Raw genomic sequence first — 14,618 nt, forward strand, 5'->3', positions numbered from 1 at the left:
ATCTCAAAAATTGGTCAGGAGGAAGGGGAACCTAGGTGTCCTGTCTGATTATCAGTATAACCTTTGAGTGTATAAATTTTCTTGGACATAACTATCAGTTCCCCAGAGATGGGGAAAAGTAAGGAATGATACAATGATTTCATTTGTTAGTGTGAATTATTCTCTTTACGGAGTAGGTGGTGAGGTGGAGCAAGTCATTTTACATTCAAGCTGCTGTCTCCATGAGCGTTAACCTTGTAAGTACATAAGAACTACCCTTAAGTTTTCCTTCCAAAGGAAATAGTACCAGCCTGTTGATCAGACCAATGACTGGTTCATCTGTATCAGTATTGTGACTCCTGCAGCAGTACCCGCAGATATGTAGAACAGCATAAACAGAACTACAGATGAGGTTCTAGTCTCTCTTTGAGACTGCCTTGTGCCACAAACTTTTGTAACATCAATTTCCTGTCAGCTACTCACTGGCCAAACTCCACACCTTTTCTTTTAAGACTTGTACTATTTCTGTTAGTGTCACTTAGTTCTAAGATTTCAAGATTTGGCCTATAATACCAATTCTTTCACCTTGCCATGGCTTTTCTGTTTTTGTAACCTTAGGTAATGTTCTTCCCAAGGTGTTTTCCTTCCAAGTTAAGTAGTCCTAACCTGTAGGACATCTGATACGGCAGTTGCTCTGTGGTCTGATTTATGTCGCCCTTCTCCGACTCTGCTATGCCCTTCTTTAGATGCAAATTCTAGAATTGCATTCTCTGTCTGAGATATGGGCTTATAAAGTTTTCATGGGGCTCTGAAACAATCACTTCTCTTTTATTCTCAGTGCCCTTTGTAAAGATACCCAATGCTTTGCTGACTTCCATAGCTACTGCTGCAAATGAGGCTCAGAGAACTGTCAGTCTTGATACAAAGAGCTTTTCCCTGAGTTGTAACCAGTTCAGAATGCAGCATCATGTGGGGGTGGCTTCAATTATTTCTCTCTACGTACATCAACAAACTTTCATAAACAGAGAAGCTCATCTTTTACTTTTTTGACCACCAAGGTTCTTTGAGTCCTTCAGTTGTTCTCACCTTTGGCATGCAGTAGAATTACCAAGTGTAGTGTGTCAGCTCTGTAAGACTAGGAATTGACACCATGACACTAATAATGCTGTTTGGGGAGCTCACAGTGGAATGCCTCCTCTGGTTTTACCTTTAGCCGTTGAGATAAGTCTTTGTTTTAAATCCATGGCATAAAACTGGATGAATTCCTTTCACTAGGAAGAGGAAAAACTACATTTAAAAGCAGAATCTCTATCAAGCATAATAATAATTTTCTGTGTTGCTGTCATCTTTTGTGTTTGTGCTTGCCCCTGCTTCTCTTTAAGAATTCAATATCTTATTCAAATCCATGGAAATATATGGGGACACAGATTTATTTTCCTAGTGTAAATGGATTTTGAAACTTTTACAAAAATAGAGTCTGGACTTCCATTATGTGTAGGGACACAGAAAGCCACCAGAGGGCAAAAGGAAGTGCTAATGGAGAAGGCTGTTATCTGCAACTTTCCGTGTGCAGGCAGGCATGTATGCACTCACACGTCTCATTTTTCAGTTTTATTTTTCCAAATAAGATAGGTGCCCTGGTGCAGCAGTTAGGAAGACTCGATGTAAATAGCTTGGGTTTGTAGATCCAGGACATATAGGCATGCAAACACAAAACTGGTGCTTAATTTTGTTGAAAAGTAAAATAAAGTTTGCATTTAAAATCTGTTATTTCAAAACATTAAATCTGCTATGAGTTATGGCTCTCTGGTGCCTTTCTGCAGAGAAAATTCATCAGTAAGGATGCTGGAAATAATGCTACTGGTGATGCTTCAACTGCTTAGTATTGAAGACAGCAGGTGACACTTTTCCTCTGCTGTAGTAGAAACACTCCGTGTAGGGAAATCATTGGTATGGCTGTGGGATATGCTACAGTCATTAAAATGGGGAGGGAATTTGAATGCATCTTTTAATATTCCCCATTGCACTTCTCAGCAGTAGTGATGGGATGTACAGAAGAAAGTTTTTTCCCATAGTTTGAGGGAAGAAATAAATGTGCTTGGTGTTCTCCTAATGTTCTTAGCTTGTACCTATTCTTTCTCTAGGAATTCTAGCTGTTACATGTGATTTGTAGTGTTCCTTTACAAGTAACTTTCAGTAAGTTTTTCAGTGAAATGGTTGACTTTCTGATCTGTGTGATTAAAAAAAAATACTACACAAGTGGTAAACAGTTTGAGAAGTTGTTCCATGTTAATTTCTGTTCAAATTTGAAGGCCTCTGTGCACAGATGTGTAGTGACTTCTGTCCAAATGACAGGTAATGTAGCTGTCATATCATAGTCTCTGCTATAATCTTATTCATATGTAAGACTGTTGCAGGAGTCAAGCTCAGTACTGTCTCAGCCACTGTGTAACAGTATCTGTGTAACAGATACATAGTGAAAAGTGTAAGAACTGGGTGACCATATGTAATATAACTAACTTAAAACACAGGTCCTTGTTATCCCTTGATTTAGGATTTCATCTCTATTTGACAGCGATTATCAGGATAATTGTAACATTTGTAGTACGAAGCAAAGTAGAACTAATATCATAAAGAAGAGGGAGGAGAGAAAATTACTGAAATGCAAGTATTACAGGATGGTCATGATATTGAAAAGATTGCTTTAAATACAGAAAGTGGAAAAATGTTTTTGAATTAGAACTGTCACTGAAGATAATCCCTTGAATTGTCAGGCTACTCTATACTTCAGTGTTAGAAGGTTTCATTCTCCTCCCCCTTTTTTTGTTTGGGTTTGTGTTTTTTGTTTTGGTTTTATTTGTTTGGTTTTGGTTTTGTTTGTTTTGGGGTTGTTTTTGTTTTGGTTTTTGTTTGACTTAGAACAAAAGAAGTGGTTTTCTGTCTCTAGTTTCAAATAGCTTTTTAACTCAATTTTCAAATATTGAACTGAACTGGTATAATAAACAAAGAAAATGTGTTCTTTCGTCATCTCCAGTCAATGCTATTGTTGCAGTAAAAAGCATTTTGCAGATGCACATAAAGTCTTACAGTATGTGTTTAGGCATTCTTATCCAACTAGTTTGCTAAATAGGCTAGAGCCTTGCTTTTTTCTGGTTTGTATTAGACTTCAGAGTTATTCCAGAGTCATGCAAGTGAAACCAAGTATACTATGCAAGTTCCTTCCAGTAAATATTAAGATGTTTTGCAATCTCACCTTTTTTTTGCATTCCTTTTTTTGTGGCCTACTTTATACCATAGAAGGATAGCCTGCTTTAGCTTCCTGATATTCCATCTTTCTTGGAAAGCTTAAAAGGCTGAAAGAGTGTCATCTTGCTTACTCTTAAGAGAGTGGTAAAGATTTTTGTTCTTCTTTCTTTCTTTTTTATTTTTTCCTCTTGCTGGCTTATATCAACATCACGATTCGAGTACTAGCCATATCTTAAATATTTAGCTAATTGATAATTTTTTTCCTGAAGTAGCAAATCTGGAGTTAGTCTGGTTATCTGATGACATCAAATCATAGTGTATTCTATTATATCCATGTCCTCATATGAAACTGCATTAAAATGTTTTGAGGACTATTATACTTCGAGGTTTTTTTCCCTAATTTTAGGTGATAGTTTTCAACATTAGTGTAGATCCTTCTTCTTGCCCATCTTAAATATAGGAATGCCATTTACTTTCTCAAAGTCCTCAGGAACCTCTCTCCATCACCATGACCATTCAAAGTCAATTGAATATTTTTAATTTCTATATTATATTTTCTCTACTTTTATAATTTAAAAATATATAATATTTCATATTTTATATAATATTTTGCTTGTTGATACCTTGAGATTTCAGGTAAGTGAAATTCAACTAAGAAGAAACCCAAACAACGAGATACGTTGTTCTTGTATTAGTAAAAGTAGCTTTTTTGTTAAATTGTAGCATTTGTAACTGCCTTAATGAACAGCATATTGCGCGTATCTCAAAATAGTGCATCTAGCTAACACTTGTTTATAATTATTTTCTTCCATGAATTACTTTTGCTTCATGTGTAAGCACATCTGGACTCTAGCTACCCAAATTGGCTAGTTAACGTGAAGATATAAGCAGATTGTGATTCTGAGATCTAAGCTTTGAATCCCAAGTTATTGCTGGAAGAAAGTTTGAGGCCACACATCTGGGTTTCTGTTGAGGAGAAGTACCAAGGGGAGACTGTGAAAGGGTGGTATGAGGGGTAATGAACTTATTTTCAAATCAAATTAGTGTTTAGAACTTGGTCCATCAAGCTTGAGGCAGCCATGTAAACTGCTCATGTTGGATGTAGTGGCATTTGTCCTGCTTGAGATAGATTTCTATGAACTGTCATTCTTTTTGTCTTTGGAACTCCTACGGAATAGAATGGGGATGCTTAAAGTTATTTAGATAAAACTTTGACTATGCCTCTCTCTATTAAGGTGCCTGATTCAATGGCGGGATAAGTGATCTACAGTTCCCAGTAACTTGTTAAGGAGTATAGTGTTTTAATACCTTATGAAACATTGAGTGGGAACCTTAGTGCATTGATGTCATCTCACCTGACTTCACTGACAGCTGCCATGGCTTTGTTGGTGATGAAAACGAGTTGCCTCCATGAGAGTCCTTTTTGTGTGTGTTAAAGTATCAATATGGACAATGCTGTTCAGCTTCACTCATCTTAGTGATGATGGAAGCCAACATGTAAATATGGTTCATTAACTTGTATTGGGGTATTGTGCAGCTCTCCTCAGCAGAAAATTAAATCTCACAAATGACTTTTATATGGCCAGCCATCTCCTTGCTGCTTGTATGTCTCCCACTGTTGCATTATGGTGTGCTGGTGGTAACAATATGAGAAAGATCATTGCAAACAAACCAAAGCACGTAGTGGTGGTTTCTCTATTCTTTTCTGCTGTGTTAAAATACATAGAGGGATATATCCATAAGTCATTGCTGTGAGTTATGAGATCTGGTCATGTGAAATGTCCAAAAGAAAGCATACCTGTTGGTGCTGCTGAGCAGCCAAATTCTGCCTGAGAAGCAGTATTCAGCTCATCACTATAGTGATGGTTGCAGTTCTTTGCTTGGGCTGTCCTCATGTCACAGTTCCAGAAGGGCACTCAGTAAATTTTGAGCTCCCTCAAATAGATGTATATCTGCAGAGTATATAATCAAAAAAGGTCTGTGCTGGAGTGTTGTCTCAAATCACCTTGGGATAGCATAAGAAGCATCAGATTATAAAAAAAAATGCAATATATGCCTTATCCAGTTTGACTACCTACTTTCTGCACATTGTGTCTTCTGTTCTTCCATAGAAAATGATGGGTTTAGCCATCTCTCCATGTCATACCCCACACCTTCACACACCTTTAGATCATTCTATCTATGTTAGTTTGCAGCTGGTGAGGTTTTTAGAACCCCTTAGGTATCTGTATATACAATGCAAACATGAGAGGCTGTTGTCTAGAGACTTAAGCCTGTATCTGTGTTGTATTGGTGTGCAGTAAATGTGAATTAATGGTTATCTGTGGTCTGCATGATAACAAGAAGGCTGCAGCTTATGCAGTGCTTTCCACAGGTTGGAGTAATATGAGGCAACAGCCAAGTACGGAAGATGATCTGTGATGAATATATGTGGACTGTGGCATGTTACTGTTTTTCTACTAATAATTTCTACTTTCATCTCCAATGAAAACATACTTCTATTGGGATAAAAAGTGAGCTGCTATATATCTATGTTTTTTTTTAAAATCAAAGGCTGTCTTTTGGTAGCTAAAAAAGTGCATTTAAGCAATGCAAAGAAAAGTTAAACCACCTATAACTCTTTATTCTTACATATATCTCACCCCATATATTTCAGAAAAATGTAAAATCAAAGACTACACAGGCTTTTAGGACAAAAGATGAAATTATTAACCCAGAAAAAGAATCATGCGTTGTTTCCCTCGTCTTTTGCCTGTGAAGGGCATGTTGTCAGATAAATAGAATACAGTTTATCTTTTTATGAACTGACTGAAAAGGCTACAAGGTTATTCTTTTTTAAAAAATAATATGTATATCTGAGTAATTTGTTTTTTTCTTCATTTTATTATGCTCAGAGAAGGATGTTTACATTGATTTATAAGGAAGAGTGATAAATGTTTGTCAATGGAAAGAAGGAGGGTTCTGAACATGAGCTTGTTCCTGTCATACCGAGAGCATTAATGGGCACCAGCTGGGCTGTAGCTATAGCAGCTTCACCACTTCAGCCTTGCTCAGCACGAGCTGCTGTGGCAATGCTGTGGAAGGGCCTCTTGTGCAGATTTTGGAAGAATACACTTCAGTTGTTGTTCCCTGGGCAACAGAATAACTGCAGCTAGCTGGCTTTGCACCACCTAAGCTGATCAAATAGCAAACCCTGTCAGGCACTGATACTTCAGCTCCTCCAGCTTCAGTGTGAATGTCTGCAAGCAGTGATGTGGGAAGCATTGTCATTTAGGTTTCAAGGTTAAACACAGGGGAATGAAGTAGAATGGCAGCAGAAAATAAAATGAAAACATTGTTCCTGTAGATACTACAATCAGATGTGTATAGCTATTGATGATAGAGAGTTAATTTTAAAATACTGAATTACTAGTGTATGTATAAAACATCTTTTGGAATTACTCAAAAAGAGAGCGGCTTGCAATAATTGGTTTGAATTTTGAGAGAAGGAAAAACAGTCAAGGATGATTTATCATAGGTGTTTAATTAAGAAAGACCATAAGGAATGCTTGAACACAAAGATTAAAATGCTTTGTAAAATGATATGATTATGGAGGACTAAGCAGACCTATATCTGGTCTGATGTAAGCATCTGTCAGGTCAGGACTGCAGTGGTATGGTGAGTTTTTTTCAGCAAGTGTCGCCAGAAGAATGAAAGGTGAATGATTGAACAGTAGTGAACTGTAACGTTGGCTGATGTGGACCTGTATAATTGGGATCAAGATCCACTTGAGTATGCTGGATGAGAGTGAGGGGGTGGAAAGGGCAGATGGTAGAGCTTCCTGTATGTCCATTTAACTCTATTCTTACGCTTCTCTCCTTATGTTATTGTAACACCTACTTAACAGCTTGTTTAAGAGGGGAATTAACATCTTAAAATACTGTTTTAAACTTCCGTATCACATAACAAAGGTTGATACTGTTTTTAACCAGTCTTCTTAAAGTAAGTTTTTCCTTTATTTTTCATAATGTATACATTTACTGCCTGCAAAAGATAATAGATTCACTTTTGGAGAAGTGACTCCATTGAGTGAACTGTTGGCAGGCAGAACATGGATAAGCCATAATACTGACTTTTAACAAGTTCTGCATGTGCGTCAATCCACAGCTGAAAGAGGAAAGCAAACAGAGTTGATGTGTTTCTGCATGTACTCAGATCTCTTGTTTGCTGAAACTGTGGGGTCTTGGTTAGTATCCATACTTCTGTTGAGGGTTTGGTTTTTATATTCCATATATTCTTTTTGGATGTTTTGTATTTCTATTTGTTTTAGTAATATTTGACAAAAGTGTCTCCAAAGTAGTTTCAGGTGGGTTTTTTTGCCTTTTGTTTTTGTTTTGGGTGTTGTTGTTGTTAAAACTCAAACCACTAAACTTTTAGTAGAATAATTTCTTTCTCTCGGTTCCTTACAAAAAACATATTTGAGGAGGGAACATTTGAATAAAGCATGAGAAAATGAAATTGCTGGGTTGTTTGTAATTGGAAAATCACAGTTCCAACATAATAAGTATGACATTTTGTTCTTAATAATATAAAAACAAATAGAGGTCTAAGTGAGAACACTTACTCTCTATGATGAGAAACTAGACTGTGTCTTGTTCATCTATTCTGATTTATTATGTAAGTCAACCAGATATCAGCTAGTTTCTTAGTATGTTTACTTAGTATGTTGCAAGTAAAGTCCTTTTAAAAACTGTTATTTATTAGAGAGGATAAATTAGGGAGTCTGTATGAACAGATTTTGACACCTGATGTTCAGTTGCATTCTTTGTAGTTTTGCAGTCTGTGGCATTTTCTGAAGGAATCTTTATAATAATTCTGAATTACTTGAAATTTCAGGTTCTTCTCTTTAAATCTGGAAACATGACAGAGCTCACTTCTTTCATTATGTAAGTCTTCAACTGTAGAAATTGCTGATGTAAAATCAAGGGTTTTGTGAAGTGCATAGACCATCCCTTCTAGCTTAAAAAACTGCAAATTCATAAAAAAGTTGTAATTTTCCCCAATGGCAGGAATGACTTCCAATGTCCTGAACAAATGTATTGCATCTGGAGTCAGCAGTCTGTGTTCTTATATCCACATTTTTTCCTTTTTGCATCTAGTCCAGAGATAATTGTATAGTTGTTAAGGAATGTCTGCTGGCTACTGTGCTCCAGCAGCAACAGTACAGTGAATTGATGGGTGATGTGACACGTAACTCTATAAAGGAGTAACGAGTACTTGTAGTTAGCATAGCATATGTGTTTCTTTTTAAACTCTCATTAGTGACTTCCTTTTATGTTTACCTTTCAGACAGATATATTTCCCACACTTATTTCCTTCTCAGAGGCTCTGACTTCAAGTTGGAGCAGTTCTCCAACGGGGGTAGTGTTTGGAGGAAGATAAACAGGATGTTCCACCTGTCTACAACTTCCCCATTTTTTTTCTGTTTTGGAACCAGGTGGTAGTAGAAAGCTGAAAATTGTCATGGAAATAGTCCTCATTGAGAAGTCCTTTTGAATGCTGCAGTGAAAATTGGTATTGATTTGACCAAGTTGTGACCCTTTGCAAATTGTACACTCTGCATGCAGAGGGTTTTCTCACTTGCTTGACTTGTAAAGGAGGCATCAAAAGATGGCCTCATGCTCTGTAGCCATGATTCTCTCTCTTAGGCTTTGGCTGAACTCACCAAAGTTTGTTTCCTACAGTTGGTTACTGTACCCTTATTGCTACCAGCATCATGTGTAGTTAGTTCCTAGTTCACTACTGTCAAAGTGTGGGATTACTTGTTTATTCTTTAAATTCTGTTTTGCTTGGTTGTAAGCCTGGATCATTGCAACAGAACCAGGTATATGTGTACAGTCACTCTAGCAGATGGTATCCTCTGCCCAGGAGATAGTATTGATGGATTTGTGGAAATGGTGCTTAGCGGGGGGTTGTTGCTGTTGGAACAGTACATCGAGCTCCATTCTTAGCAATACCTAACAAAAGGTATACTGAAGTTGCATGATGAATTAGACAAGGAATTCCTCTTGAATGAGGAGGAACAAATGTGACAATGATTCAACAGTTTGTTGTCTCATTCCTGGATTGTTTTATGTGAACAAAGCTTGAGGAATACAATGGGACACCCTTCTGCAAACCTTTCACTTATTCTCTCTGAAAGTTCAATAGTGCTTAGTTTAACCCAATAACATTTTTCCTAATACACTCAGTGATAAGCCTGCAACAGAATCTAGCTTAAACTTGTCTATTCTCTTCTGCATTGGTGCTGTAACTAATAAAAATTCTGGTTTCAATATGAAGTGGGGATGCAAAAGTGGTTTCCAACTATGTTAATAGTTCTAAGGAAGGCATAGAAGCATGATGTAGAGACACTGTGTTTAGCTTGTTTTTCTTTCTTTTGCAGAATAGCTGGCATTGTCATTTAAATATTACTTTCATATTGGTCTCAACATTTTTAAGGAATGAGAACTGGTAGATAAAAACATTGTCATTTTGTATGCATATGTGCAGTAGTGTGATGTGAATATAGTAAAAAATGGGGAAACCTGGAGTTTCTCTTTGCCTGTAGGCATTCTAGATAAGCAATGACACTACAGAGGTGGTAGTGAAATTACCTAGTAGCACTGAATTTTCAAATTTTAATATGAACACTTGGGAAATAAAGCTATGTGTGTAATGCCACAGATACTACATACTGTTAGTAAACTTGTCATATGACTGTGAGAAGTTTGTTGTAAGACTTTGATTTCGATGTAGTGAGAGTTAGTGCTTTTGTTTGTGTTTCTGTAGGTTTGTAGTCAGTGGTTATTTGATTAAGAGGAATTGTGACCCAGCAAAAGCTCTACTTCATCTGTCATAAGAGTGATACTTTCACTCAGCACTTACATTTGCCCTCTCTTTTACAAGGGAGAAAATGGTATATTTTAAAAGTTCAATATATAAAGGGAAATTAAGCCTACCTTAAGGCCAGTCATATCTAAAATTACTTCTTTGGGTGGCTGTGGCAATTCCATTTTGGTTTCACACATCTGGGAATTAATAAAGTGTCAGAACTGTAGATAAGTACATAAAAAGTCAAAGGAGAAATTAGTAGTGCTCTGAATGAAGTCTTTGTTCTACATATTTCAGCCATGTAACTAATTCCAGCATTTATCCTTAGTTTAAAATTAAAATTGGAATATTTGCAATGCACATACAGTTGTTCATGATGGATGGTCATTCAACAGCTGGAAAGTGGTCTGTCACTTTCCCTGAGCATAATCAAATCCAGCTAAAAGCGGAGGATGATGTCTGTGCCAAGTGTCAATGTTTTGTGCGTGTTGGCTTTTAATGTTATCCCTTCCTGATGTGCAATTAATTTTATCCCTCAGCACTAGTCCCAGTGAAGTGAAACAGGCATGGAATGGTACAAAATTATGCATATGAAATTCTGCACCAACCTGTACTTCAATTTTCAAACCACCAAAATGTTATAGGAGCCTGGGTCGCATCAAGTGTCAAGGGGATTTCTATAGGTACATATACATACATACAAGCAAATGCTTTGGCCTCCCTCAGTCTTCCAAATAGTTCTTATTTAGTTGTTTTAGAGTTTTTAATCTGGAAATCTGATTGTGCAAGAAACTAATGTTCCAGTTTTAAGAAGTTAAAATGTCATTTCAAAGCCTTTTCTTAAGGTTGTGGTGCTGTGTTAAGAGGAAAGATGGTTTGACAATGTTTCTCCCTACGTGCCCTCATCTAAAACTTTCATTGCACAAAGGTAAAATACTTAGCATTTCAATCTTTTTGTGGAATTTAAATTTGATGTTGCACTTCAGTCTTCACTCAACTGATTTGGCGTAAGTGCAAGTAATTTATTGTTTGTTAAGGTTAAGAATTCATTATGTTACAGGGTACTTGTGTAACTACTCTTTTCTGTTGCCTAAGACAAGACAAGGAGAGCTGCAGTACTGCAGAGGTAATTACAGGAGTTTGTTTCCCCTTCTTTTGTGTTATTCAAAAGAAAGTTAAATTTGTCCATTGTGTATTTGCAAGTTCATTGCTTTATGGGCTGTGTGTATATGACATTTTCCCACTGCTTTTTGAACAGATGCAGGGCAAAGAAATGTCAATACATTCACTCCACGTTTTACCAACTACAGTGTTGTTTGATGTAATTTTGGGACCACCTGACCCATCTACTAGAAGAAAAAGTTGAAACTATAAGAATGTGGTCTGCTGTAATTTGTCAGAAAAAATATGGAATAGAAGGTTATTATGCAAGCTTTAAAGGCCATTTCACAGTTATAAGAGAGTTTTAAGGAAAAAAATGTGGAATAACACAGCAGATTTTTGTAAATGAAATTACAAGTCTGATCTGAAACTGAACAAGGATAATGCAACATCAGTGCCAGATATTGCTGTAAATGTCATACCTGGGAGTGGAAAGGACTTCTTTGATTTCTGTATTCAGACACCTGCTGTGTAAGGTGTCCATCATAATCTCATTATACTTAGATATATTCTAGTAGGGGTAATTTAAAATTATATCAAAAGGGAACAATACTTAAAACCAGTCTCAGTTCTTTTCAAAATCTTTTGCATAAAAATTTCTATTTATTATCTAGCTGATAAAAAATATTTAGAAATGATAGTTAATTCTTGATTTTTTTTTTTTATTTTCAGTTATGTCGTACATTGTATTGCAAGTTTTACAGATCTGTTTCTAGCTGCTGATTACTAGTTGGAGGCTTGTAGGTTAAATTTCAACTAAGAAGGAAAAGGGTAAATGGAAGGTATTTATTAGGTGGTTCTTGGAGAAGATTGGACCTGTCAGTGTATTCGAAAGTGTTGTCTAGGCTACTTTTTTTTCCTAAAATCCTAGTTTCCTGAATATTAAGTTTCTTCGTGACATTTTGAACCAATATTAAGACTTGTGGTGCTGTGCCAAGAAGAAGGATGGCTTGAGGAACATCTAGTTTGTTTTCCATGGTTTGCTTTCGTGGTTCTCTTCATAGATCTTGATGATACTGGAAACGCTTATGCTTTATATGCATGGCACAGGCCTTTCAGTAATTATAATCTACCAGGAGCTTCTCTGCAGTGTTCATTAATGTTCTGTCACATATTGAGGCGAAACATTTGGTAAATCTCACCTTCTTTAACTATATTGCACTTTGAGTTTAGGTTATTTATTATTTGCATGACATACACAGCATGGATTAGCCCTTTGCTAAGGGAAGACAGCCATCTGCTGCTGCTTCCTCCTCTTCTTCCGTAGCACATGGATTTAGAGTAAACGATTTGCCTGAAATGATTTGGAAATAGCTGTTTAGTTACCATGCTCTATAGTTATAAAGGTTCAATTAAGTGTTAATGAATAGGGGATTATCCATCATCTTTAGATGTATGGTCTCTTGATACTGTATTCAATTTGTATATCCATATTACTGTAGAATAGTTATGTGCATCGTACATATATTTTATATTCATTTTGGTCAAATCAAATACCCAGTGCTTGTGTGTTCTGAATTCATATAAAGTCATCCTCCTATAACTGTTTCCTTCTCACAGGTTTGACCTAACTACCTTTTTTCTAATTTATTTCATGTGCCTGCTTTTTAAACATGCCTACATTCTTGCATTTGGGACTATTTACTATGTATCAATCCCTTTTTGTCCTATTCTGTGTTGAGTGCCTTTTTTTCCACTTTGAATAGCCTGATCGGTGACCTTTATAAGAGACACCTTTTTTCCCCCTGTTGATGCCATTTTAGACTAGGAAGACTTTTTCAGTCTCCTTCCTTCCTCTAGAAAACACTGTAATTACAATTGTTCTTGTTTTCCTTTCCACTGATGGAAGTTGGTCACGTTTGCTCATGGCTCTATAATGGGACACTCTTGACTAAGATCATCTAAAATGTTCTTGGAGGTAGAACTTTGAGAAGGAGGCAGGTGAAATGACCTCAGAACAGAAAACATGTTGTTCGTTGCTGCTTCCACTCTGGACTTCTCATTTAACACATCCTTCAGCAGGCGGTCGCTCCCCCTGCTTTTGGTTATGTAGCTGTGGCTGGTGTCTTTGTTTCTGCTGTAGGGGATAATCCCGACCTGTTCATTTTAGGCGAACCCCGGACCAGTGGCTGGAGCAGCAGGAACATGTGCAGTGCTGCTCTGGTCTCCTCCCATTCTCCACTGCTACAAAGTGCTGTATTGGGTGATGGGCAATGCCATATGTGCATAGAGCGTATGGTATTTTCTCCTCCATCTACAGTGGCCTGTTCTTTATACATTGTAATATTTTGCTATATGCATGTAAGTTCAGATTGTCTTTATTCTTCAGCTGTTTTTATTTGCTAGGATTAGAGGCATATACTTACATGGGAAACCTAATTTGTAGTAAACAGTTATTGGTAGTAAAGGATATGAGATGAGGCTCTGGATTGAACTGAAGAAAAAGAAAAATGTTTAAATGATGTCTACGTTCTTACTGTTAAGGAATCGTGCAATATAACTTGTGGGTGTTTTTCATTAACACTGGTATGGGGAATGAAGCATGGAAAAATTGCCTCCCAAAGAGTTTTCATGAGCATTTAATTTTGCCTTTATTCAGGGAGAAGCACATTAAATGTGTGCTAATTATGAGTTTTGCAGCAACTTGACTGCTAACTTGAGGTCTGTGTCTGTAGCCACGTGCTGCGTTCATTGAATTCATCTTGGTATAATATTTTTAAATATTTCAAACAGCAGATGTGCATTGCTTATAGATTTGTGTAAATGTTGATGCAGTGTATACAAAATACGTCCCCCATACAATGATCTGTTGACATTATTCTCTGTTGCTTAGCTTCAGACACTAAAGTCATGACATGTGCTGCTGTTTGGAGGATGCCGAAGGAATTGGAATCAGGCAGTCATGAATCCCCTGATGATTCATCAAGCAACACTCAAACCCTGGAGCTACTCTGTCACCTTGACAACACAGCCCATGGCAATATGGCCTGGTAGGATTCTGCATATTTTATACTCCTAGAAAAAGCCTAAAGGACAGACCCATGCTGTTAGTTTTGTGCAGATTTTTGTAGAAGCTATGCTATGCACTTTAAAACTATTCCATCTTTAAAACAAAGGTACAAATTGTATTTTTAGTCCCAGATGTTTCATAGATTAAAAACATTTATTAACATCCTGCAAAAACACATGGAGTAACAGCCTGTATACTGGTTTAATGTGTTTTCCCCTACCTGCCCCCATCTAAAACCGTTGCACAAAGGTAAAATTTCAATCTTTTTATGGAATATAAATTTGATGTTACACTTCAGTCTTTCTTTTTTAGTCTTCACTCAACTGATTGGCATAAGTGTGAGTAATTTATTCTTTGTTAAGGATAAGA

At 36.8% G+C, this 14,618-nt stretch overlaps 1 protein-coding gene across 1 annotated transcript in view; it reads left to right on the forward strand.

Annotated features, from left to right (window-relative positions):
- EIPR1 (EARP complex and GARP complex interacting protein 1) overlaps nt 1-14,618 on the forward strand; it is a 77,383-nt gene that overhangs the window by 23,343 nt on the left and 39,422 nt on the right. Inside the window, exon 4 of the mRNA XM_027690380.1 lies at nt 14,073-14,229. Within this exon, the coding sequence (XP_027546181.1) occupies nt 14,073-14,229 (157 nt within the window). The remainder of the gene's footprint in view (nt 1-14,072; nt 14,230-14,618) is intronic.

The sequence above is a fragment of the Neopelma chrysocephalum genome, unplaced genomic scaffold (genome assembly GCF_003984885.1).
Source record: "Neopelma chrysocephalum unplaced genomic scaffold, ASM398488v2 Primary Assembly neopelma1_80b, whole genome shotgun sequence".
Lineage (NCBI taxonomy): Eukaryota > Metazoa > Chordata > Aves > Passeriformes > Pipridae > Neopelma > Neopelma chrysocephalum.